At 41.7% G+C, this 27,902-nt stretch overlaps 1 protein-coding gene across 1 annotated transcript in view; it reads left to right on the forward strand.

The window, feature by feature from the left end:
- Positions 1-27,902, forward strand: part of VWA3B (von Willebrand factor A domain containing 3B) — a 220,667-nt gene that overhangs the window by 178,329 nt on the left and 14,436 nt on the right. Inside the window, exons 30-31 of the mRNA XM_040336327.1 lie at positions 10,674-10,760; positions 12,062-12,183. Of these exons, the coding sequence (XP_040192261.1) occupies positions 10,674-10,760; positions 12,062-12,183 (209 nt within the window). The remainder of the gene's footprint in view (positions 1-10,673; positions 10,761-12,061; positions 12,184-27,902) is intronic.

Raw genomic sequence — 27,902 nt, forward strand, 5'->3', positions numbered from 1 at the left:
AACTAATCCTTAATGTTGCTGCAGAAAAGTCAATACCAGTTTTCTCAGTCTCTAGGTCTTCTGTTACATATTGTAGGGTAATATTTATTAGATACTTTATTGTTACTGTAAATTAAAAAAACTTTACAATCAATTGAAGAGTATATTATTTAAAGAATCAAAGCCATCTGTTGTATTTCTCCTTAGAAAAAAAAAAAGCAAAAAAAAAAAAAAATATCTGGCTGCATTTTGTGCAGAAATCCTCGATTATAGCACTAAATTTCTTACACCTCTCTTTTACCATACAAGTAGCACTGTCGCTGGTTGTATTTAGTACACAAACTTGCTTTGCTAACATGTGTTCTCAAGTGTGTCCTGGCATGGTGACATATGCTAAGAATGACTTAAATCTGTGATTAACAGATTGTCCAGTGGATTTAGCAGGATTTGCCAGTAGTTACAGAAAGTGATTGGCTCTTGTAAGAGATGAAAGATCAGATATGGCATTGTTGACACTCTTTGCAGTGCGAATTCCACGTGTTTGCTGAGAGAGCAGGCTGCCTAAGTCTCTACTAGCATTTGTCTGGCAATGAGGAATGGTATTTAAGGGAAAGGAAACGTGAAGCCTTTCCCAGTTGAAGTCATTGTCTTGGTTTTGCCTAAATTGGACTAATGCATAAAGTCATAGGGAAAGAATTTGTCATCCTTGGCTACCAAATTTTACCTCTTACTTTTTAGAAAATTACCATTAACGTGTAAAGTATGTAAAGCCATTTTTTTTACTATATATAGTAGGAAGGGTTAAAAGCTCTTTCAGTAGTGTATTGGGGTGGTTAGTTGTAGGTACTCGCTGCCCCCCCCTGGTGCGGGGCCCAGGGGAGCTGCTTTAGAGTCAACCTGGAAACACGGATCGGCCTAGGCCAATCTGGGGCTTGGAGATGGTTTCTTTACTTTGAGGTATACTCACTATAGTCTGTGTTTACTTAGCGACAGTCACCCTAAACATGTTTTAGGGTGATGATTGACAGAACCGCAAGCGGCATATACATACTTGATAGGAGATATTCTTTCCATATCCTCTCTATTTCTGTTTGATACTTTTTTTTTTCATGCTGAAAAAATAAACAAATTTTGTCACTGCTGTACTGATGTTTGAGGAATATTGAAACTGTTTGTCAAGTTCTGTGGCAGTACTAAATAAAGATTATATAAAAAAAAGCTCTTTCAGTAAAAACAGGGTTAAAAGGTTTTGCACAAAAAGCACTTACTCATAGCATGGCTATGAGTAAACGGTCTTTGCGCGAAACATGTTAACTACCCTGTCTTTCCTGAATAATTATGATGTTTTGAAGATTGAGGTATCAACAATTTTCCATAGTATCAGTGTGCAGTCATTCACTCTTACCTGTATCACTTGGTGATCTGTAGTCCCAAGATTAGAACTGGGAGGGTTAATCAGGCTCCTTAAGGATAACACGTCAAGTATGTATAAAGCTAGGTATACACGGGACAAAAATCGGCCGAAAACAGTCAATTTGGCAGCTACCAGCCGACTTTCAGCCTGTGCGTACAGCGTCTCATGACTGACTTCTGTCAAACGAGAATGCTGGAAAACCAGCATCCAATCAGGCGCTGATCACTGTCTTCTGGTGGCGAAGCAATCCATGGTGTGCTGGCAATATATGTTTTGCCTTTAATAACAGTTAATAACAGTTTCCAGTTTGTAGTTGCTACAGCATCCCCTTTCTGGCTAAAAAGCACACACAACATATGTTGTATATTTTTAGTCTTTTTTACTTCATTTTTTAAGTGTATGTGTTTTTTTTTTTAACCGTATTTAATAAAAAAATTTAAGTAACTGCTTAGTACCTGATAATGAATTACTAAACAGAACACAGGAGTAGTTGTCTCTGTTTAGGCAGACTGGCTTTCATGAAAACCTGATCTAATAAGAGTGGGTCATTCAGATCTGCATGTAAATTTCACCATTAGCTACTGAGCTCTGTAAAAAAATTGCTTTGTTTCAACGTGGGGTAAATGAAGATTACAATATGAGAAGAAGCCTAAAGCTTCATATTTAAAAATTCTAATTAATCCTGACCATAATAAATTAGGAAACAAAATATAAATTAAACATTTTAATTTAAACTGTATAAAATTCAAACAGGTACACGCAGAGGTAATTCATATGGAAACAAGCTTGTCTTGACAGAACATTGTGTTGCATACATCCTGATGAAATGTAACTTAATATTATATGTGTTATTTAAGAGATTGGAGACAACGGCACTTGATTATATCTAGTTAAAAGTGAACTTATAAAAAAGTCTGTTCATCTTCATTCAACTCTGAACCATTTCCTTAGTGATTTTTTTTTTAAATTATAGGCTTTCATAGGATTTTTTTTTATCAAAAAGGTGTTTATTGAGCAATTTCAAACACTTTTCCAATGTACAGACAGTGTATTTGAATATATCAACATGCACAATGTACCATCCTTCCAGCATCCACCAGAATTATCTTATCTTCCAACCCGATAAGTTTACAACAAACTGATATGTACATATCATTCAGCTGGTGTTATCCAACAATAGCCCATTATGGTCTTTTCGCAGGGCATTGCAACAATCTGGACATCACCAATTCCCTGGGACTCAGTCCAGGGGTATCCAGTCATGGTGCCCAGATTCTTTTGAATCTGCCAGGACTGCCCCTATGTTGGTAGATATATTTCTCTACAACCAAGGTATTTCCCATATGTGTTATCCAGGAGGCAACCGAGGGTGGGGAGACCGATTTCCAGCCCATCAGGATGAGCTTGTGCACCTGGAACAATGCCCTAGAGAATGCTATTCTAGTCATCTCCTCTGGGACAGCTTCCTCCATCACCCCTAATATGCAATGAATTGGGTCCAAGGGGACGGTCGTCTGGAACTCTTGATTAAGCATCCCGTGCACCTCGCTCCAGTACCTGTGGAGTTTTGGGCATCTCCAGAGTAAGTGTGTGAGGTCACCCTGATGTTGCCCACATCTGCTACACAGGGAGTCCGGCCGTCTGCCCATCTTATACAATCTAAGTGGGCCACGTTTAACAAGCAAGTAGTAATTGACTGTAAGACTTCCTCCCATTGGTCTCCCGTGAGTGGGCCTACATCTTTCTCCCATAGGGACTGTGCCTTAGTGGGGTGGGCTTTTAAGTGGTGTGTCAATAGCATTTGGTAGCAATGTGAGATAATCCCTTCAGTTTCCGTGCTAGTCTGCAGCAAGTGGAAAATGGGGGTGCTTGCCCAGTGAGTAGGGTCGCCTTGCGCGCCCACCACATGTCGGAGCTGGAGATAAGAATAGTATATGGTAGAGGGTAGATTAAACCTGAATCAGAACTCAAGGAAAGACAACAGCTTGCCATCCTGAAATATGTGCGATAGCAAAGTCACGCTGAATGAGCGCCACCTGGAGCCCTGTTGCAATTTTGCCAGTTCGACATAGGAGAGATTCCCCCATATCAGACTATATTCAGTATATCCTGTCACCTCTTGTATCTGTCTACCCTTATTGCAGATTTTCTGGATTAAAGTAAAGGTGGGTGTCTGCTTATTGGATTTGTGGAACATTTGAGCCTCCAAGCCCATTGGAACAGTCTCCGCTCCAGACCCAGTCAACAGCAATTGTGCCGAGGAACCAGCCGGATCCTGGGCCATGGATCCATTCAAATGTTGCGGCTTTCATAGGATTTAAATTTTTTTCTGTGGAAAATTCGACAAATATGGACCATATTGTTTTCTTCCATGCCCCACACTTTTTTTTTAAACAAGAAAACTCATCCAGAAATTATCTAGATAAAATATTATGGAGGAAACTGTGTATTGCTAAGAGAACTGGGGTAAAAAATAAATAAAAAATTGTTCAGTAGGATAAAGGCACCCCTGCATCATGATTACATAAGATTTCTCTAATAAATGGACATATCCAGGAAATAGATTCTTCATAGAGGGATGTGTGTGAGTGAGGGGCTTTTATAATTGCTTTTTGGCTCATCAATGTGTTTAGAAGGCATTTAACTTGAGTGTAATATAGAATATGATTAGCAGGAAGAGCATATTTCAGTGTTAGCAGGGAGAAAGGAAGTAGCTTATTGTCTACTTCTTACAGGTCTTGTAAACTTTCTATGGCTTGAGATTCCCAGGAGGTATAAACAACATAGTCTTTCCTTTGTTGGGAATATGGAGTTTTTCTTGTCGGAAACATGTAGTAAGGGGTCCAGAAATATACCGCATTTTGCTGTTTTTTCTTCATGCAGTTATAGTGTCCTCCAAGAGAATGTATTGTTCTATTACAGGTGGTAGGAAGTGAACAGTTGAGAGTAATGCCTTGTACACACGTTCGGACTCTTGACTGTGCAAAAGTCCACCGTGAGTCCGTCGGAAGTCTGATGGAAAGAAAGAGAACAGGTTCTCTATCTAAGGTCCGTTGGACTTCCGAAAAAAAAAGTCCGATGGAGGCTACACACAGCCAGACTTTCCTAGAAAAAAAGCCTGTCAGACTTTTTTGGGGGGAAAATCCGGCCGTGTGTACGAGGCATTATAGACCTCTGAGTTCAAGGGTACACTGTCTCAGACACAGTTTGAGATTTAATGTTAAGCCTGGTAAAGGAGCTCTGCAGGAGCTCGCTGTATTAACAATGTGACGGTAGTACAGCGATTTCCCCGACGAGCTATTGTGTTCTGAGAGGGAGACTGCCCCACTCCCCCCACCACCCAGAACACAGCGGCCAACGCTCACTTCCATTGACTGCCAGTGCTGATCGAATGCTGGGTGCCCGTTCGACAGACTGATGTCAACACGGGCAAAATGTTTGGCCCATTTGTGCCAGGCATAAAGATTAATGATTTTGCAAGAGGCAAGCAAGGCTATGAATCCAGATATTGGGGAAGTTAACACCTAAATAATATTTAGGTCAATGTAGTTTGTGTTTGGCTATTATGGGTTTTTAGTTTGCAGATAAACTGTGAAAAAGTCTTATATAATTTTGTTAAATCTGAATGGAGGAGGAGAAAAGTTAGAGTGTGTAGTGAATACAAAAGTTTATCAAAAACTCATCATTCTAATTAGACGACAGCTTCCCATAAAAAAGACAACCAGATTCAAGAAAGAAGTTCTGTCACAATCTTGGCTATAATTGTAGTGAAATGTAAACCATAGATTTTTAGAGTGCTTCTTGTTATGTGGATTTAAAAATAGATGAGGCAGTGTGTTGTTTGTTTTATATTGTTGATCCACGATCCATCATCCTTTTGGGTTTGCTGAGAAAAATCATTTTGCTCTTTAGGTAGTTTATTGTGAGAATTAGTTGAAGTGTTTGATGTGCATGTTGAGATTTGGTAGGTGTGGATTTAGGGTTAGAAGCAAAAGATCATCTGAAAAAAAAGCTGATTTTATTTCAGAATGGGCAAATGTCATGGCTTTCCTCCTTTTGTGTGATAAAAGGTTTATTTGGACAACAGTTGTGTCCAAATGAAATAGCTGTTCACAATGAAGTTTTATCCAGTATTTATGGGAGTTTTACACACAAAGCTTCAGAAATAAATACGCAAATTGTTGTTTTATTAATTTCATTTTTTTTTACTTTTGTACTCTGTTTGGTACATGAATTTGGTCTTGCAGGCGATATACACACACACCTTCGAAAATCAGATTTGGTATCTGAAGGGCAGGTATGCAGCTCACAATAATAATAATACTACATTAATAAATAACCTGCGATTATACGAGTCAACTGGTAGTTTGCTAAACAATTTAGACCATTTAAACCATATAACTAAAAATATAATAAAACACTACCAGGTTGTATTATTTATCTTATACAGTGGTCATTAACTGATACTTTATTGTCAGTTCTTTATTTCCCAAATTTAAATGCAGAAATGTGTTTTTGAAATAATTATTATTGCATATTGTACATCTTGCAGACAATATTGCACAGAGTTTGTTAACTGTGTAGAGTGGATAGGAAATGTGCCAGTGTTCTGAATTGTATATATTGGCTGTTTGTTTTTACCATTAGGTGAACATTTTGTGCCAGAGAACAACAGAAATTGCCAGTACTATCACACTTATCTTCACCACTGGGGAGAGATAATTGCCGTGGCTGTGTTCTGAAGATTGTTTGTAAGGTCACGTAGAGTTAAATGATGTTAAAAACATCGGAGTGCCAGGGGAAAATATAGCCTTTCAATGGAAATTTCTTGCAGCAGTACTTTGCACTTTGTTTATAGCTGTTAAACAGAAATAAAGAGGCAAAATCCCATATCTCTCATATATCTTAAAATTGCTTCTAATAATTAAGTTTTATATTTGAGTCTCATTTGGCCAAAAAAAAATATTCTAAATGGCTAGTGCAGTAAATGAGTGCTTAGGTGCCCTCATCTGCCTTTCTGACAGAGCCTTTGTCTGCTGCTCTAGATTGATTCACTTGCTCTTGCCACTCTAAGGGCCTCGTACACGCGACCGAACATGTCTGCTGAAACTGGTCCGTCGACATGTTCGGTCGTGTGTACGGCCGACCGGACAATTTTCCGGCGGATCGGACAGGTTTCCAGCGGACAAATGTTTCTTAGCATGCTAAGAAACATGTCCGCTGGAAGCCTGTCTGTCGGACATGTTCGGTCGTCTGTACGACTCACCGGACATGTCCGCTCGGCCGAAAGCCCTCGCATGCGTCTAAGTGATTCGGCGCATGCGTGGAAGCATTGACCTTCCAGGGTCGCGCACGTCGCCGCATCATCGGCGACGGCGCGGCAACGTCACCGCGTATCCTGTCCGCACGGATTTCTGTTTGATGGTGTGTACAACCATCAGACAGAAATCTCCGAGCGGACATGTCCGATGAAAACGGTCCGCGGACCGCTTTCATCGGAAATGTCACCTCGTGTGTACGAGGCCTAAGGCCCCATTCACACCTGAGCATTTTGTAGCTTGAAGCCTTAAGCTACAAAATGCTGGAGGGGAAAAATCTATTTTTTCTCTATGGAGATGGTTCACATCTCCATTCCAAAATGACTGAAGCCAGAAGCTACAAAATGCCTGACACTCAAACAAGTTCTGGAACTTTTTTTAGGCAGATTAAAGGCGTTTTTCTGCTTTTTACATTGGTGACCTTTTGACCTGTACAAAATTGCGTTAAAAAAGCATGAAAAACACATCAAAGACACGGTAAAATCACGCAACTTTCTGCCTATAAATGCTACGCTCAGGTGTGAATGGGGCCGAAGGGGGCTTGGTGGCCTACAGTCAACTATTCCACCTGGTAGTTTAGTGGTTGCCCTTTTTCTGGTTAGCATTGCCAGCATGAACTGTATTACAGGCTCCTGTATATTATTTAGCAATATATGTGTATGCCTTTCTAAGGTGCTGCCTACAGCATCTCTCAAAAGTGAGTACAACCCTCACATTTTTCTGAATTATTTTATTATATCTTTTCATGTGATAACACTAAAGAAATGACACTTTGCTACAATGTAAAAGTAGTGAGTGTACAGCTTGTATAACAGTGTACATTTTCTGTCCCCTCAAAATAACATAACACACAGCCCTTAAAGCAGTTGTATACCCTATACCGTATAATAAGGCTTACCTGTAGGTAAAATGAATATCTCCTAAACCTGTATGGTTTAAGAGATATTCACTTTGCATTGAGCCACTGACGTCAGCGACGCATACGCTGTGAATGCTCGGCTGAAGCGTGAGAGTGACGTCATCACGGCTCCAGCCACTCACAGCGCCGGAGCCGCGAACCCGGAAGAAAAAGTATTTAATAATGTAAGTAATTCATAATGAGCTAGTATGCAGTGTTTGCCTTCGAGTTTAAAACCTTTTTCTACGTAATATACTTATATGCAACAGTAGTAATCAATAAAGGTTTGGTCCTTTTCTACTGAATGCTCTGGTTGTGGATGTGAAAGTAAGGGATAACTTGAGAAACAGCAATCACAGGGTAATTATATTCATCATAAATCATAGGAAAAAAGACACAAGGGTAAGACAAGAACATTACATTTCAAAAGTTCCAACTTTGATAAACTGAACTCCATATTGCATGACAATAAATGGGAAGATATTCTAGAAAAGAAAAACATGGAGGAAAAGTGGGAATGCTTTAAGAACGACAGAGTTCTTTACTGTCAGAGCGGTAAGGATGTGGATATCCCTTCCACAAGCAGTGGTGTCAGCTGGGACACAACATACAGGATATGGGAATTATTATTGAGATAAATCCACGCACACACCTATACTCCAGACAGGTTGAACTGGATGGACTGGTGTATTTATTCAACCTTGCTAACTATGTAAACATGTAAATAATGGCATTGGCCAATGTATTCAAATAGGCAGCAAATATAAAAGAGCTAAGGTTAAACCTGGGTGGCTAAATTTGAGCATAAAAAGGTATATTAGAGAAAAACTGTACTCAAGAAATTATAAGGCCGAAGGGACACTGTCAGCATGCCAACACTGCAAAGAATGAAATAAGAAATCTAAGAGCATGATCAGAGCAGCACAAATAGACCACAAGAGACACATAGCGGAGGAGTGTAAAAAGAAACCCAACATTTTTCTGTTTCAATTTTTTTTATTATTTTAACAATAAAAAAAGGAATGTCTTTAAGAAGTACAAAATAAAAAAACAATTACAATGTCTTTACACATATCCAACATATTTGGAGATTTTGGAATTAAGACTAGAACAAAAATATTAAATGTTGGTGTATTTATCCCTCAGGAGGGTGTGTATCATAAGACCGTACAGTAGGTAACATTGTTGCCAGATAAAAGACTGAAGAAAAGGAGGGAAGAGGGAGGAGGAATAAAGAGGAAAAAAGAAATGGGAAGGATAGAGTCTTGTCCATCCGGAAGCTCTCCACAGATCACATCTCTCATTTCCAATAGACATCTGGTACTTGTAGATAAGTGAGCCAGGGTTTCCATACCCTATCAAAAAGTCTTTGTCTATCCCGTAATACACTCACATGGAGCATAATCCAGGCCAGTTTACGTTTTATCAAGGCCAAATTTATTACTGGACTCTTCCAGGCCTTTGCAACAGCTAAAGCTAAAGGAATGCAAGTTATACGCTAGGGGGAGAACTTCTGGGGGAATCTAGGATGGAATGGAAAAGTGGGGTCCAAGTAGATGATAAACTCAGCACTAGCCTGTACAATGCCGAGCTGCAGCAAGTAAGGCCAATAGACTATTAGCATGCATTAAAATAGGTATTTACTGAAAAGATAAAACTGCAATTCTACCTTTTTACAAAACTCTGCTTTTGGCTGCATCTTGATTATGCCATTCATTTCTGGTCACAATTCCTCAGGAAGGATGTGCTGGAACTGGAGAGAGTCCAGAGAAGAGCAACAAAGCTAAAAACGGAGTGTGAGGTCTCAGTTATAGGGAATGGCTACACATTAAACACAGTTTCCCTGGAGAAGAGACATAATCGGATTATACAAATATCTAAATGGTAATTCTATCATAGGGAGAGTAGAGATTTTGAACTCCCTTCCACAATCGGTAGTATCAGCGGGAACTGTAAGGATTTAAAAAAAAACGTTTAGATGGGCATCCTAATGAACTCAATATGAAGGTGAAGTGGTAAAGATAACACACACCCACACCAGTTGAGCTCGATGGTCTTTATTTAATTTTACCAAACATGTAACTTATGGAGATTGGTTTAGATGCCTTTTTATTCCTTTTAAGACTATTGTTACCCGCTCTGTGAAAAGGTTCAAGCTGAAATGTACTCACCTGACTAACAAGTTAGGCCCCTTTCAGACGTCCGCTCCACCTGTCCGTTATTACAAGTCCGTTAACAGACTTGTAATACATCCCTATGGGATCGCGTCCGTTAGCGGATGGAGCATCCGCTAACGTCCGCGTCCGTCGGGATCTGGTTTTCGGACGGAAGAAAACCCTATTTTTCTTCCGTCCGCCGGAACGGAACGGATGCAGACGGACAGACGCTCCGTCTGCATCCGGTTCCCCATAGGGCAGAGCGGAGCTGAGACAGGGCGGTCCCTGCACTGTGTGCGGGGACCGCCCTATCCGCCGACAGCTCAGCGGGGATCCCCGCTGAGCCGACGGAGACACACGGAGCGGACCCAGAAACGGTCCGCTCCGTGTGAAAGAGCCCTAAGAGCAGCGATTCATCCCCCCCCGCAATCCCTGCTTGCCTGCCAGCTCACAGAGATCACCATAAAGTTTAAATCGGAGCAAGAGATTCAGAGGGGGTTATTTACTAAAACTGCATGGTGCAAAAAGTGGTGCAGTTTTGCATAGAAACCAATCACATTCCAGGTTTTATTGTCAAAGCATAATGGAACAAGTTGAAGTTATAAGCTGATTGGCTACTAGTCAAATTTGCACCAGATTCTGAGTGCACCAGTTTTAGTAAAAATATATTACACATCAGGGTCATATTTCAGCAACCAACGACAATGCATATCACATAATATACCTTTTCCAGGTCCCTAAATGAAAAGATATACAGGAAACCAAATCAACCAATATCAAAGCTGATATAGTCACACAGAAAATAAACTATACAGAACAGTTCTAGCAACCATAAAAAAAACTGATGTATATTTAGTTGGTTTATTTGTAATACCTCTTAACTGTAATATTCGTATCAATTTCTCCAGTGAACCCAGATGTCAATGCTTTACAGCCAGTTGTTCCTGGACAAAAGGTGCTGTCTGTCTGCTCTCACAATGGATGGTTTGAAGAAGGTAGGAACAAAGATCTTTTGTCTGTAATATAGTTTAAAATAATGTTTTTTTATCATCTTAGTTTAGATTGCATGAAAAGGTTGTATTTTAACCACTTAAGCCCCGGACCATTTCGCTGGCCAAAGACCAGAGCACTTTTTTTGCGATTCGGCACTGCGTCGCTTTAACTGAAAATTGCGCAGTTGTGCGACGTGGCTCCCAAACAAAATTGACGTCCTTTTTTCCCCATAAATAGAGCTTTCTTTTGATGGTATTTGATCACCTCTGTGGTTTTTATTTTTTGCGCTATAAACAAAAATAGAGCGACAACTTTGAAAAAAAATCTTTATTTTTTACTTTTTGCTATAATATCCCCCAAAAATATATAAAAAATAGTTTTCTTCCCTCAGTTTAGGCCGATACGTATTCTTACGTATACATATTTTTGGTAAATAAGCGATAAGCGTTTATTGATTGGCTTGCACAAAAGTTATAACGTCTACAAAATAGGGGATAGTTTTATGGCATTTTTATCAATAATTTTTTTTTTTACTAGTAATGGCAGCGATCAGCGATTTTTATCGTGACTTCGACATTATGGCGGACACATCGGACACTTTTGGGACCATTGTCATTTTTACAGCAATCAGCGGTATAAAAATGCACTGATTACTGTAAAAATGACACTGGCAGTGAAGGGGTTAACCTGTAGGGGGCGCTGAAGGGGTTACGTGTGACCTAGGGAGTGCTTCTAACTGTTAGGGACGTGGCTTGCCATGACACGTCACTGATCGCTGTTCCTGATGACAGGGAACAGACTATCAGTGACATGTCAGGGGAGGGATGGGGAGATGTTGTGTCTACGCGGACATCTCCCCGTTCTTCAGCTCTGTGTCCCGTGGGCATGGTCACGGAGTCCCCGACCACAGGGCTCGCAAATTAAAGGGGACGTATATATATGCCCATTTGCGCAGCCGTGCCATTCTGTCGACGTATATCCTCGTGCGGTGGTCGGGAAGTGGTTAAAGTTATGTACATTTTCCACTCAACTATGTAAAATTGTGTAAGAACCAGATTAAGTTATCCTGGTTGAAAGCATCCAATTTGAACAATATTAGATATATACAGATGTTTTTTGTATACCTTTAGGTGCATCTTTTGGCCTAGGGCCTGAGGATTGTTGTTGAGGAGAGGGGTAATATGGGGTTCCTTACAGTTCTGTTTGCCAGTGTCCTGTACTGTATTTAAAGAGAAAGCTTTTATAGGCAAGTCAAAAATCCTTTTGTTTTTTGGCCATGGTTTGAAAATGTTATTTATTTTAGGATTTATTATCCATGACTGTGGTGATCTCACCTATTTTGTCCAGAGAACCTCTGGAGAGGTGGCAAGGATACAGAGGGGAGGAATACTGAGTGATACTGATGATTACACAAAGGAGATAAAGGTAAACATCATAATAGCACTCAAAGTGGAATTAAACTGAAAGAAATACCTCCTTATTCCAGCGATGCAGCATTTAAGTCCTTCACAGGTCATTGTCATCTTCTCCCTGGCTATTCTGGGGTGCCAGGTTTTAGGGCTCTTGATTGGCCAGTGGCAAAATAGTGTCATCCCACGCATGCACACGGAAGTCCATCATTCCGGCACAGCCGGAGTGTGCTGGGAATGCATGCTGAGCTGCATGTATGCAGCTCAGTGTGCATTCAGTAGAAGTCTGTGAGCAGGCTATTGCAGAAGAGATATTGCAATAAAAAGCTTGAAATATGGGGGGGACTAATGCGCAAAACCAACCTAACCAAGATAAGAACAGAACAAATAAATACGCAGCAGCCACTACTAATAGTGCTCACACACTGACAGCAAATGATAAAATGGGGGATGTAATGGCGCTTGCAACTACAATCACTAAAATAATGTATATACTATAATTAAATCAGCAAAATAGACTCCGCCTCCTGGCAATGATTAAAAGTGTATCACTCTAAACCGAAATACCATCCAACAAAAATAACCATAATGTGGGAGATATTGAGAGTGAGAAAATAATGAAATAAGTGTGACCAACGTGCCACTGACAGCACAATAGTCTTAATTAAGTAGCAAACTTCAAAACCTGTGCATACAACATTTCCTTCAAATATAATTATGATAGTCCATACAGTGCTTCATCCACAAATCGTGCAATGTGCAACTATGCAAATAAATAAATAAATATCCAGTGACTGACTGTCCACGAAATAATAAATAAAATAAAAATGATGTGAATAATTCCGATGATAAAAAACAATCCAAAAAGTGCTAGAAGTGAAAAATATATAAATATAGTCCACACAGGGATCCCTAGAAAAAAGTGTCAAAAAAGATCCCAATAAAACTAAGAAATTAAAAATCCATGTCCAGTGCACAAATCGTGCAAAAGTGAGAAAAACTAGATTCCAGTGGCTAATAAATGTAATAAGTTTCTAAAGTGCATCTGTGCTCAGGTTGCTGTAACATGCAGAGTAATGTGATTGCAGTCAGCCCGATTCTCCACGGTGACCAGGGATGTAAGTGCTAGCCCCTTACCTCAGGGAGGCTAATAAATAGCCTATGTGAATGTTTCCCAATATCAGCCGATCGATCCGCTCCAATGAAATCACAGGCTCAGCGCGATGATTCTCAAAATAAAGCACAGGAATGCCTCCATAGTGTACGATTATAAACAATATTTAATGAAAAAAAGTAGTAACTTACAAGCAGTGCTGTAAGAACAGCATGTAAAGCGGCGTGTGTGTAATCCGGTGTCTCCCGCTCTGCGGCCGCAAGCGGGTGACGTCACCAACAGCCCTCCAACGTCCTAAGGACGGGAGACACCGGATTACACACACGCCGCTTTACATGCTGTTCTTACAGCACTGCTTGTAAGTTACTACTTTTTTTCATTAAATATTGTTTATAATTGTACACTATGGAGGCATTCCTGTGCTTTATTTTGAGAATCATCGCGCTGAGCCTGTGATTTCATTGGAGCGGATCGATCGGCTGATATTGGGAAACATTCACATAGGCTATTTATTAGCCTCCCTGTGGTATGGGGCTAGCACTTACATCCCTGGTCACCGTGGAGAATCGGGCTGACTGCAATCACATTACTCTGCATGTTACAGCAACCTGAGCACAGATGCACTTTAGAAACTTATTACATTTATTAGCCACTGGAATCTAGTTTTTCTCACTTTTGCACGATTTGTGCACTGGACATGGATTTTTAATTTCTTAGTTTTATTGGGATCTTTTTTGACACTTTTTTCTAGGGATCCCTGTGTGGACTATATTTATATATTTTTCACTTCTAGCACTTTTTGGATTGTTTTTTATCATCGGAATTATTCACATCATTTTTATTTTATTTATTATTTCGTGGACAGTCAGTCACTGGATATTTATTTATTTATTTGCATAGTTGCACATTGCACGATTTGTGGATGAAGCACTGTATGGACTATCATAATTATATTTGAAGGAAATGTTGTATGCACAGGTTTTGAAGTTTGCTACTTAATTAAGACTATTGTGCTGTCAGTGGCATGTTGGTCACACTTATTTCATTATTTTCTCACTCTCAATATCTCCCACATTATGGTTATTTTTGTTGGATGGTATTTCGGTTTAGAGTGATACACTTTTAATCATTGCCAGGAGGCGGAGTCTATTTTGCTGATTTAATTATAGTATATACATTATTTTAGTGATTGTAGTTGCAAGCGCCATTACATCCCCCATTTTAGCAATAAAAAGCTGCTTAGTTGCAGTTTTTTATTAGTTATCTTTATGCTCCTTTTGCGTTAGCAGATGCCCTGCTGAATCTTAGCCAAATGTCCATCCATGCATGTTCTGTTTGTGCCCGGAAGAGACAGGAGGATCTGTGACAGCTGTATGGGTGGCTATATGTAAAGGAACTCCGCTATTTGTTTACATCAGGCTACCTCTGATCTGTCAAGTTTAGGTCCACAAAAACAGATAATAAAGCAGTTCCATTTACATTCGCCTTTCCATAGGGCTGCATGGAGCTTTCAATCAGGTCCACCTGAAAAACTGACAGGTGAGTAGAGATCTTAAAGTGGTTGTAAACCCTTTACAACCACTTTAACCTACAGGTAAGCCTAGATTAAGGCTTGCCTGTGGGTGCTTGAAGTATCTCCTAAACCTGCACGGTTAAAGAGATATTTGCAATGTCTGGGGTCATGCCGTGAGTGACGTCACGTGACTCTGGCCAGTCACAGAGCCCCGGAAGTAAGAGAGATGAAGAATGGATGCTCGCTGCCAGCAGACAGGGACATCGCGGGCTTCTCCTGCAGGTAAGTGTCACATAATGCGATGCATAGTAGCCCATTATGCTTTACCTTTGCAGGGAAACAAAGAGGAAGTAAAACCCATCAGAGTTTACTTCCTCTTTAATCCCAAGTTCCTTGTTTTGTGAGGAACCTGTGAAATCAACCAACCTTCAAACGTGATATGAGTCCCAAATCAATATTTTATTTTGTCACCGTGGAGAGCATACCTTTCACACACATCAGCATATTCTCTGATCTGATAGATGTCAGGAATCCCTTTTTATAGGGTTCCTTATCAAAAGCAACATGTGCACATGGCACATCGCCTTATCTTAACTATACACACATGACATACCAATGGCAAATTACCCTCCGGCATATCACCCTCTTACATATTACCAATATTCCAAATACCAGGAAAGTCTCCAAGAAGTTGTTTATCATATAAGCTGAAGTGGCCATCTTAACTACTTACTGTATTTATTGGCGTATAACACTCACTTTTTTACCCTGAAAATAGAGGGTGTTATATGCGTGTTATACGCAGGGGGCTGTGGTAAGTTTTTTCCCTGAAACTTCCTTCTTAAAGTTAGGGTGTTATACGCTTGTGCGTGATAAATACGGTTATATAAAATGAAGACTGCAACCACACATTAATTATTATCATGTTTAATACATAAAATAACCTATCATTATCTACGTGTACTATTAATAACCAATATTTAGATCAACACCAACCACTATTAATGTATAATATGGTATGAATAAGTAATGATCATATATTGACCCTATACACAGGCAAACCTAATTGGAATACCTAATTGAAAGTGTCTTTAGTTCCGCTTTTATCCACAACATGTAATGGTATATTAAGTGACAATTTAAGCAGTAACCTAATTACATTATAAAACCATAAAATAGTAGGTATAATTGACTGGCTTTATGCAGTCTTTAATGAAAAGATGAAATGGGTACAAATCTATAGATTTTGACCACAAGTGCTGTGAGTGTTCAGCACATTTTTTATCGGGATGCTTTTGTTCTCAGAAAGGCCATACACCTTTCAGGATTACTCACGTCATAATTGCTTAGTCTTCTGAATAACCTTGAAAAAGGATTTAAAGTGATTGTAAAGCTTCGTGTTTTTTCACCTTAATGCATCCTATGAAAAATCACCTTGCAGTCATTGCCTTTTTACTTTACTTACCTGAGCCCCGAATCTCCGTGGGCACGATCCCGCATTGCTTTCCCCCAGCTCTTGTCGGCTCTTCATTGGCTAGATTGATAACAGCGCAGCCATTGGCTCCCGCTGCTGTCAATCAAATTCAATGACTAGGCCGCCTGGAGGCGGGGGGCGAGTCATACAATTGGTGGCTATGGACGCCGATTGTATGGCACGGGAGCGCGCCCGCAAGCTAACCCTCTATGGAGAGAGCTTCCCAGAGGGGTTTAGCTCTTGCAGGGAGAAGCCGCGAGAGCCGCCATGAGACCCCAGGAGAGGATGATTGGGGCCACTCTGTGCAAAACTAGCTGCACAGTGGAGGTAAGTATGACATGTTTTAAAAAAATATATATATTCAAACCTTTACAACCCTTTTAAGCTTTTTGCAGTATATATACAAATATAGAGTCACAGTATTGCCTGCAGTGTGGCATATTCTCCGTAGAGAGAGAAGTAATTGTCTACATATCTCTCTCGTTCTTTCTTTCTTTCTTTCTTTCTTTCTTTCTTTCTTTCTTTCTTTCTTTCTTTCTTTCTCTCTCTCTCTCTCTCTCTATATATATTGTAATGTTTGGGGGACCAGCTTGATCGCAGGACACAGGCTTCTTAAATCAAAACTATGGTTTATTAAACTTAAATGGCTTGGCAGCAGCAAAAACAAAAGAAATAACAGTCTCACCGACTTGTACAGCTCAGAACTGCTATCGCAGTTAAACAGTCCTTCCAGGTAAGTCCTTCAGTAGCAGGTTTTTAGGCAGGACACTGCCAAGTCCTTTCACAGCTTTTCATAGCTTTTCATAGCTTCCACAGCTTTCCTTGTCCACCATTCACCATGCATTGGACTCTCCTACACTCCTTCACTCTCACCTGCACTTCCTGTCTGCTTTAAACTACTTCCTTACACAGGTGCGTTAACCCTTTCCATTCCCTTAAAGGCACCACAGTCCAAACAGAGGGGAAATATAACGTCCTTCCAGAACCCAGCCATGGCGTCCTGTACATATCCCCCCCCCTGTGCCCCAACGCCAAGGAGGTGGAGGCAACAGTGGAGCTCAAACAATGGACTCGGGAGAGGGCATCTGCATTTTGATGCAGTCTCCCGGGCCTATGCTCCACTACAAGCTTAAAATCTTGGAGCGCCAGGAACCAACGTGTAATCCTGGCATTAGTCCCTTTACCCTGCCTCATCCATGTTAAAGGGGCATGATCAGAAATGAGCCTAAACTTCCTCCCCAAGAGGTAATACCTGAGGGAATCCAGAGCCCACTTAATGGCCAGACACTCTCTTTCAATAATAGCGTAGTTTTTCTCCGCTGGTGTCAACTTTCTACTGAGGAAGACTACTGGGTGTTCCTCACCACAAACAACCTGTGACAACACAGCTCCCAATCCTACATCGGAAGCATCAGTTTGGACAACAAACTCTTCTGAAAAATTGGGCGCTATCAAGACAGGGTGTTGGCACAGTGCTGACTTGAGTACCAAAAAAGCCTTCTCAGCGTCTGCATTCCACTCCACCATGACCGATTTCCGACCCTTAGTCAGATCGGTCAATGGAGCCGCCAATGTGGCAAAGTTGGGTACGAACCTCCTGTAGTATCCCACCATGCCCAGGAATGCACGAACCTGCTTTTTTGTGAGGGGGCGGGGCCAACTCTTTATAGCCTCTACCTTGCTGACCTGAGGTTTCACCACCCCTCTACCCACAATATAGCCCAGGTATTTCACCTCCTCCATTCCCAAAGCACATTTTTCAGGGTTTATTGTAAACCCCTCTTTCCAGAGAGAGTCCAGTACTGCCTGGACTTTGGGCAAGTGTGACTCCCAGTCTCTGCTAAAAATGACTATGTCGTCCAAGTACACTGAGGCATACTCCCGATGAGGTCGTAAAATCCTATCCATTGCTCGCTGGAACGTGGCTGGAGCAGTTTGCAGTCCAAAAGGCATTCTTTTGTACTGAAAACTCCCCTCTGGAGTAGAAAAAGCAGTTTTCTTTTTAGCAGCCTTAGTTAATGGGATTTGCCAATACCCCTTGGTAAGGTCTAATGTTGTGATATACCTAGCTGGACCTAGTCTCTCAATAAGTTCATCTACCCGGGGCATGGGGTAGGCATCAAACCGTGAAACTTCATTAAGCTTCCGGAAATCATTGCAGAATCGCAGAGTCCTGTTGGGCTTTGGTACCAACACAATCGGGCTCGACCACTCACTCTGCGATTCCTCAATGATCTCCAGGTCCAGCATCTTCTTTACTTCCTCTGAAACGGCCTTCCTTTGAGCCTCTGGGATGCGGTAGGGCCTGACAAAAACTTTGACTCCAGGTTCCGTGATAATATCATGCTCTATGATACTAGTTAGCCCCGGCAAGTCTGAAAACTTCTCTTTATTTCTCTGCAAGAACTCCTTTGCCTGCTGACTTTGGTATTTAGATAGGGTATTTGCTACTTGGACACTCTCCACCCCAACCTGTGGCTCAAGCCTTGCACTAGCCAGGGAGGTCACCGGTTCCCTGTCTGTCCAGGGCTTTAACAAGTTGACATGATATATCTGATACGGTTTCCTCTTGCCTGGCTGGTGGACTCTATAATTGACCTCTCCCACTTTTTCCACAACTTCAAAGGGTCCTTGCCACCTGGCTAAGAACTTACTTTCCACAGTGGGAATTAGCACCGCTACTCGATCCCCCACTTGGAAGTGCCTTATTTTAGCAGCCCTGTTATAGACCCGTCGTTGAGCCTCCTGGGCTTTTTGCAAATGCTCTTTGACTAGCGGCATCACGGTTTGGATCCTTTCCTGCATTTGGGAGACATATTCCAGGACACTCTTATGCTGAACAGGTTCACTTTCCCACTCCTCTTTAACCACGTCAAGAAGTCCGCGAGGTCTCCGCCCATATACCAACTCAAAGGGCGAAAAACCCGTGGAGGCCTGGGGCACTTCCCGGATAGCAAACAGGAGAGCTGGTAACAGGCAGTCCCAATCTTTCCCATCCCTTTGTACCACTTTCTTGAGCATAGATTTAAGGGTCTTATTAAAGCGTTCCACCAACCCGTCCGTTTGGGGATGGTAGACCGATGTGCGTAGCTGTTTAATCCGGAACAGCTTACACACATCGGCCATAACCCTTGACATAAACGGGGTACCCTGGTCTGTGAGTATTTCCTTGGGGAAACCAGTCCGTGTAAACATCTGGAATAATTCCCGGGCAATGGCCTTTGAGGAGGTATTCCGCAGGGGTAGCGCCTCAGGATATCGGGTGGCATAGTCAAGAATCACCAATATGTAGGAGTGACCTCGAGCTGACTTTACCAAGGGACCCACTATATCCATGGCTATCCTCTCGAATGGGACCTCAATTATGGGCAGAGGGACCAAAGGGCTCCGAAAATTAGTCACCGGAGCGGTCAACTGACAGGTCGGACAAGAGGCACAGTATCTCTTTACCTCTGCTTTCAGACCTGGCCAGTAAAACCGGTCGGTGATCCGTGCCTCCGTTTTTTCAACTCCCAGGTGTCCCCCTAACACATCGTTATGGGCCAGGTCCAGAACCTTTCGTCTATATTGTTGGGGTACCAACAATTGCTCTACCACATTTTCTCTCTCCTTGGTAACCCGATACAGCAATTCATTATATATTGCAAAGTGTGGCCACCTCTCATTCGCACCTGGCTCTTGGGGAACCCCATTTACTACTACCACTTGTTCCCGTGCATGGGCCAAAGTGGGGTCCTGCATCTGAGCAGTCCCAAATGCCCCATGGGGAACACCCAAATCCGGCAGCGCAGGGGTAGAGGCCACTTCCTCATCCTCTTCCCCCAGCATTACCTGAAGTGGGAAAGGCTCCTCCCCCTTAGTGTTTTGGTAGGTCTGTGGACCACATATCTTGACATCCTCAATAGTATCAACACTACTTTCATCACCATTAACCCAATCATTAGCATTTTCCCCATCTGGGTCCACATTAACGTTTGGCAGTTCAGGGTTATCCCTCTCAGCAGCAGGAACAGGGGGGCTAGTTTCTCCCCAGTCTCTGAACTGTTCTCCTTGTTCCCACAGTTTTGTAAACAATGGACAGTCTCGTCCTATTATAACATCATGCACCAAGTTCTTTATCACCCCCACCTCTTGAGTAACAGTGCCACATGCTGAGGAGATAGACAACGTGATGAGCGGGTACTCTCTAGTGTCCCCGTGAATGCATACCACCCGTAAAGTTTTTCTTACCGGACCGATCTTCCCAATCACTCTAGGATGAACCAGGGTTACCATGCTTCCAGAGTCCAACAAAGCCCGGGCAGGGAGGTGGTTCACTTGGACTTCACACTCAAACTTTTCCTCATCCAGGTCGAGGTGTGTGGTGCACACTTTGTGGGCACAAAAAGACCCCCTCCGAAGAACCCCGCATTCCATGGGCTCCTCTTGCAGTGGGCAGTGTGCCCGGGTATGACCCCAGGAATGACATCGCCAACATTGTACATCCCCTCCTCTCCGAACAGGAACAGAACGCTGCGAAGGTACCGGGAGTGTCTCTTGGCCTTCCGGGGTGTTTGTCCCAGGGCTCCTTGGAACATCCTTTCGAAGGGCAGCAGTTGGTCGAACAGGCCGTGGCAGACTAGGCCCTATGCGCTTGGTAGGTCCGAGCAGGTCCTCCACCACTGTATATCGTTCCACCATCTCAACAAGGAGGTTTGCTGTTTTGGGGTCTCCATGGCTGACCCACCGTTGGAGGTCATCTGGCAGGGACCTCAGGTATCGGTCCAGCACGACCCGCTCCACAATTTGAGGGCCAGACAACACCTCAGGCTGCAGCCATTTTTTTACTAGTTGCACCAGGTCATGCATTTGAGACCGGGGTGGCCGATCTGGACGATATTTCCATTGGTGTACACGTTGGGCCCGAACGGCCGTAGTCACCCCCAGACGAGCCAGAATTTCTGCCTTTAGCTTTTGATAGTCTTTAGCATCATCTGGTGGCAGGTCAAAGTAGGCTTTTTGAGGATCTCCAGTGAGAAAAGGAGCAATGAGGCCGGCCCATTGGTCCTGAGACCATCCTTCTCTCTCCGCTGTCCTCTCAAACGTAGCAAGAAATGCCTCTACATCATCGCTCAGGGACAACTTCTGTAGAAAATGGCTTGCCCTCACAGTCACCTGGTTGCCAGGGGCAACAGCCGCTGGCTCCTGAACCTGAGACAGCTGTTGCACCGCTTCCTTTAAGGCAGTCACCTGAGCCTGCATAACCCCTTGCTGGGCTGCTTGCTGGGCTGCTAACTGGGCCACCAACAGGCGAGTATTTTCTTGCTGCAGAGCCAGCGCCTCTTTGTGGTAAGTTTGCGCTTGTATGTTAGCCAGGGTCAGCTGTTTAATTAGCTCCTCCATTGCTTCAACTTTCAATGTTTGTGCAGCTTTAACCCAGGACATAAATTCAATGTACTGTCCCTTTAAATGTTAGTTCAATATAAAGTCCAATGCAACAGAAAAAAAAAAACGTTTTTTTTTTTTTTTTTTTCCCTCTTCTTATGCCTGTTATTCAGTCCTGCCCGCATTCGAGCACCAGTGTAATGTTTGGGGGACCAGCTTGATCGCAGGACACAGGCTTCTTAAATCAAAACTATGGTTTATTAAACTTAAATGGCTTGGCAGCAGCAAAAACAAAAGAAATAACAGTCTCACCGACTTGTACAGCTCAGAACTGCTATCGCAGTTAAACAGTCCTTCCAGGTAAGTCCTTCAGTAGCAGGTTTTTAGGCAGGACACTGCCAAGTCCTTTCACAGCTTTTCATAGCTTTTCATAGCTTCCACAGCTTTCCTTGTCCACCATTCACCATGCATTGGACTCTCCTACACTCCTTCACTCTCACCTGCACTTCCTGTCTGCTTTAAACTACTTCCTTACACAGGTGCGTTAACCCTTTCCATTCCCTTAAAGGCACCACAGTCCAAACAGAGGGGAAATATAACGTCCTTCCAGGACCCAGCCATGGCGTCCTGTACAATATATATATATATATATATATATATATATATATATATATATACACACACACACACCAACTCACAAAAGTGAGTACACCCCTCACATTTTTGAAAATATTTTATTATATCTTTTCATGTGACAACACTGAAGAAATAACACTTTGCTACAATGTAAAGTAGTGAGTGTACAGCTTGTATAACAGTAAATTTGCTGTCCCCTCAAAATAACTCAACACACATCCATTAATATCTAAACCGCTGGCAACAAAAGTGAGTACACCCCTAAGTAAAATGTCCACATTGGCCCCAAAGTGTCAATATTTTGTGTGACCACCATTATTTTCCAGCACTGCCTTAACCCTCTTGGGCATGGAGTTCACCAGAGCTTCACAGGTTTCCACTGGCGTCCTCTCCAACTCCAACGCCATCGTGCTGCAGCTCAGTTTCAAGGACTTGGCAATCTTCTTATAGCCTATGCCAATCTTATATGGGATGAGTTTCGAAATTTGAATGGATATATGAGATGGCCTAGATAAAATATCCTCTTGGGTAAAAACTATACTCCTTTTTTTTTTTTTTGTGATGGGATCTTAATATATTTCAGGTTCAACGTGTATGACGTGCTGTCATGTTTTGTTCTGTTTGTTTTAAAAAATCAAACAAAGAGATTTATAAAAAAATTTAAATAAAAAAGATCCTCAGAAGGTTCTTTGCCATGAGGTGCCATGTTAACCTTCCAGTGACCAGTATGAGAGAGTGAGAGCGCTAATACCGAATTTAACACACCTGCTCCCCATTCACACCTGAGATCTTGTAAATCTATTAAGTCACATGACATCGGGAAGGGAAAATTGGGCTCAATTTGGACATTTTCACTTAGGGGTGTACTCACTTATTTTGCCAGCGGTTTAGACATTAATGGCTGTGTGTTGAGTTATTTTGAGGGGACAGCTAAATGACACTACACTACATTATATATATTTATTATTTATTTTTTCATCTTTCTTTGTATGGAGAATATACTAGGTCTCAGGCAATTCTGTGATTACCTATTTGTGCTGTCAAGGTTAATATGTGTTTTGTTTGCATGTATGTTGTATTTCTTTTTCAAGGACATTCAAAAACATGAAAAGCAAAACAATTGTAAGTTAGAAACTAGGACTTTGTGAGAGAAGATACAAAACATAATATTTGATATATGCTAAAAAGAATCTAAACAAAATATAGCTATACAAAGAGGACCTCCTGTCAGCACAGAAGAAGCCTAACTTCCTGTGGGAAGGATTTCCTTTGCATGCTGAATAACACTCCTATTGGAAATGCAACAAAGACAGGTAGTAACGATGACTTCCTGACTGCAGGAAAAATTAGAAAGGAAAATTGGACAGCCGCACTTCCACAAAAACCTTAAAAGGGTAGCCTTTAATGGTAAAAAGAAATGGAGCACTACAAAACACAGCAGACAGTGGGGTGTATAACTGACGCATTTCGCACTTTAGACTAAGCACTGACATTACAGTGTGAAACGCGTCAGTAATACACCCCAATGTCTGCTGTGTTTTGTAGTGCTCCATTTCTTTTTACCATTAAAGGCTACCCTTTTAAGGTTTTTGTGGAAGTGCGGCTGTCCAATTTTCCTTTCTAATTTTTTCTCCATGCATTGCCTGCACCCACGCTTCTGAGAGGACATTGATTGCATAGTGCACTCACTTGGAGCGTCAGTTTCCTTTCCTTCCTGACTGCAGGACTTCTGTATGGTCTTATGAAATAAGACATCAGACTTTTTCTTCTAATTCTGTTCCCCAAGGCACAAGGTACCTGTAGCACTTTGTCCTGTGTTTCTTCATGGTGTTGAAACTGAGCTGCATGGTCAGACAGCACACCCCCTACCCCCAAGCTGCTTAAAGGGAGACAAATGTGTAATGACCACTAACTGATTGCACTCATTACACATTCAATGGCAGTGTTATCATTCAGCACAGCAAGGCGAGGGGTCAGCATGGAATAAATGGGCATTTAGGCAATTGTCCCCCTGCTATGCTGAATGATGGTGCTTGGGGGCAATTCCTACAGTGCTAGCTGCACCTACCCCATAGGAACATCCATAAATTGGGTTTCAGCCTGGGGTGGAGCTACAACCAGCACAAACAGATATACAAATGTGCTTTTATATTTCAACCACAGCACATATCTGATTGGGCTACATGCACTTGGTTCCCTAGGGCATCCAACACATATTTTACGTTATGGTAATACTTCTTTAATGACACATACAGTAGACATAGTAGGCTCATGCAGGGAAGGTGCAAGAAGAGGTGTAAGGACAGGTGGGGCCAGAGAAGTTCACAGTCTAAAAGGAGCATGTCATGAAGTGAGATTAGAGAAAAGTGGCGTCCACAGACAGCCGGCATGAAGCAGCCCAGAACACGGGGTAAGAAAGTGTCCACAGACAATCTGCATTGAACTTGTCAGGAAGTGAGTAGGGGAAAGGCACGATCTTTGGAGAATCTGTATTTTGTATATCAGAAAGCGAGATGTGTGGACTTTACAAGGTATTACACAGTGTATCTAGAAGTGGGAAATTTTAGGCAAACAAAGTCCACATATGATATGCAAGAAAATTCCTAAAAGTAAGGTGAAGAAGGCAGAGCCCACAAAGTGGTGCTGGTAGCCACTGTTTTGGTGTGGTCACACAGATCAATCACTGCACTGACAAAAGAACATCTCATTTTCTATCACGTTTCGATTTTTTGAGGTTACATCCTGTTTACTATGTGTGCCATTATCACAGTATTGTGCACATCACAGATTTGAATTATCAGCCTTGTCCAGTTTCTCACATTATTCGAGTCCCAGTGTTTGAGACTTCAAGAAAACTTGTGGCATGTGTGATTTAGGGAAGATGCCATTGTTGACCTGCTTCTGAAAATGCTAGTTGGCTGGATGCTGTGCTGGTGCCTTGTCTTCGATACTTTCTAAGTAGATAACCTGGAACAAATTAAAGATTAGTATACTCTTTATCCTTACACTTCAGAAGTCAATGTCAGCAATGGCAATCTGAGTGTTTCCATATAGATTTTGTAATTTTGTTACAAAGCTGGATGACCTACCCCTACCAGCTTTTGCAGAACTACAATTCCTATCATGGGTCTCTAAACATTCCCCATACATTTGTACTATCCTCTGTTGAGTAACACATTGTCCCCAAACTGCTGCATTTCACAACTTCTTGAGCATATGTATGTTCCGCTGCTCTTGTAAATTAGCCTCTTTTACAGTTATTTCCTTAAGGCCCGGTTCACACTGGTACGATTTAAGATGCAATTTGAGATGTGAAATCGCATCTCAAATCGGCGGCATTTGCCGGCAATTGTCGGCAATGGCACCGTCCTAATCGGTGCGACGCCGCATCTGCGGCGCTGCACCGATTTACATTGAAAACCTGCACGGATGTCTCTGAAATTGCGGCCGAAATCGGGACTGCCAGCGGGAGTGAAATCGTGCGAGTTCAGCTGAACTCACACGTCTTCACTCCCGCAGCCCAGTGTGAACCTGGGCCTACACTCTTATGTCACTGACATCAGATGCTCCTCATTAAGCTGGTTGGTGGAAGACCCATTGGCCAACACCTTTCACAGGAAGACAGAAAAGCCAATAATGGTGAAAGGCTTTAAAACAGTTTATATACATTGGATTAATAAACATTTTGGATGTGGAAGCAAACCACTGGTAAAATTCCAAAACACCGTTTGGCTGCAAACAAAGAAAACCGACAAAAACATTCAGTGATTTTTATACCAGACATGCATGGTTTTGATCTATTGAAAAGTGTCCCTAATCTTTTAAAAAAAAAGCAAGTTTTTTTTACCAGTATTGCATTTGCTGTCTCCTGTTATGCCCTGTAAACACGATCGGTTCGTCTGATGGGATCTAATCCGATGGATTTTTTCGTCGGATATCCGATGAAGCTGACATTCATCAGTCTTGCCTACACACCATCGGTTAAAAATCCGATCGTGTCCAACGCAGTGACGTAAAACACTACGACGTACTGAGAAAAATGAAGTTCAATGCTTCCGAGCATGCATCGACTTTTTTCGGAGCATGCATGGATTTTTGACCGATGGATTTCCCCACAGACGATCGTTTTTGTTTTCTATCGGTTTTTTAACCATAAGAAAAACTTAAAACAGGTTCTATTTTTTTTTACCGATGGATAAAAAAACAATGGGGCCCACACCCGATGGGTTCGTCCGATGAAAACGGTCTATCGGTCTGTGTTCATCAGACGAACCGATCGTGTGTTCAGGGCATTAAAGATAGTAACAAGATATTATATCTGACAGCCACCCATTTTCACCCGTCCAATAACAGGCACCCCCCAACCTAACAGTCCCCTGCACATAGTGTTTGTACACTAGAGGGCTATAATCCTTACTGCGACCTCCATATATCATAGCTAATCCTATTAGCTCATATGTACTCATCTCTGAGTCCAAACTCTGAATCCATGAAGCATCCAAATCCTTCCTTGACTTGGAATCAGCTTGCTTTTGGTTATGTGTATCTATAAAAATTATGTGTGCCTTCTGGTGCATGCTTTAGTTTTACTTTTTTACCTTCTTACTAGTGTTGCTCACGAATATTCGCATTGCGAATATTCGACTCGAATATAGCATATTCGAGAAATCGCGCTATATTTCGAATTTCACGGTGAATATTCGCAATTCCGAATATTCGCATTTTTTCAATTTGATTTTTAATACAGATCACATCCTATCGACGTCTAAAAGCATTGCTGGTATGATTAGAGACCCTGGGCCGAGTAGCTAAGCTGAGGCGATCCTTTTATGTTGCCAAATTGAAAAAAAAAAATTGCGATTTTTCGCTATTGCGAATGCGAAAATTATTGCGAATTTTCGATAACTGTGGTAGGAGAACTCTGATTGTCTCTGATGCAAAAGGGGGGGGCTTTGTGTATGTTTCTGTTATGAATATTTGTATGTTTGATATTATTTTTTTTTGTAAGAAGGAAAAAATTGCGCATACCTTAAAAAAAGGGGAGAATACAGCAGCAACTCAAAAATGTTATACAACATAATTTAATACAAGACAGAAAATGGAGTCGCTCTACAAGAATAAAAAATATGTCTAGTGACAAGACATGTGGGCAAATTATAAAATAAGCAAGCGCAAATATCTTGTGAAATACACAGTAAAACAAATATATAAGGAAATATAGTCCCAATAATAGAAAAATAATCTTTCATAAAAATGTCTTTGATATGTGAAGTGAAAAAAAGTCCAAAGCATGCAGCATGAACGTGTTCAATCTTCAAGGTGTTTGATTGACAAACGGCTGTGACAGATGGATAGAGTAAAGAATCACCACCAATGCAAAACACTTTTTATTTTCTATTGTAAAATATCACGAATATTCTGAGCCAATCAGAGTGCTCCTTCTGCATTTGCCGAATATTCGCAATTATTTTGTATTGTAAAATATCAAGAATATTCTGAGCCAATCAGAGTGCTCCTTCCGCATTTGCCGAATATTCGCAATTATTTTGTATTGTAAAATATCAAGAATATTCTGAGCCAATCAGAGTGCTCCTTCTGCATTTGCCGAATATTCGCAATTATTTTGTATTGTAA

The sequence above is a fragment of the Rana temporaria genome, chromosome 2 (assembly GCF_905171775.1).
Source record: "Rana temporaria chromosome 2, aRanTem1.1, whole genome shotgun sequence".
Lineage (NCBI taxonomy): Eukaryota > Metazoa > Chordata > Amphibia > Anura > Ranidae > Rana > Rana temporaria.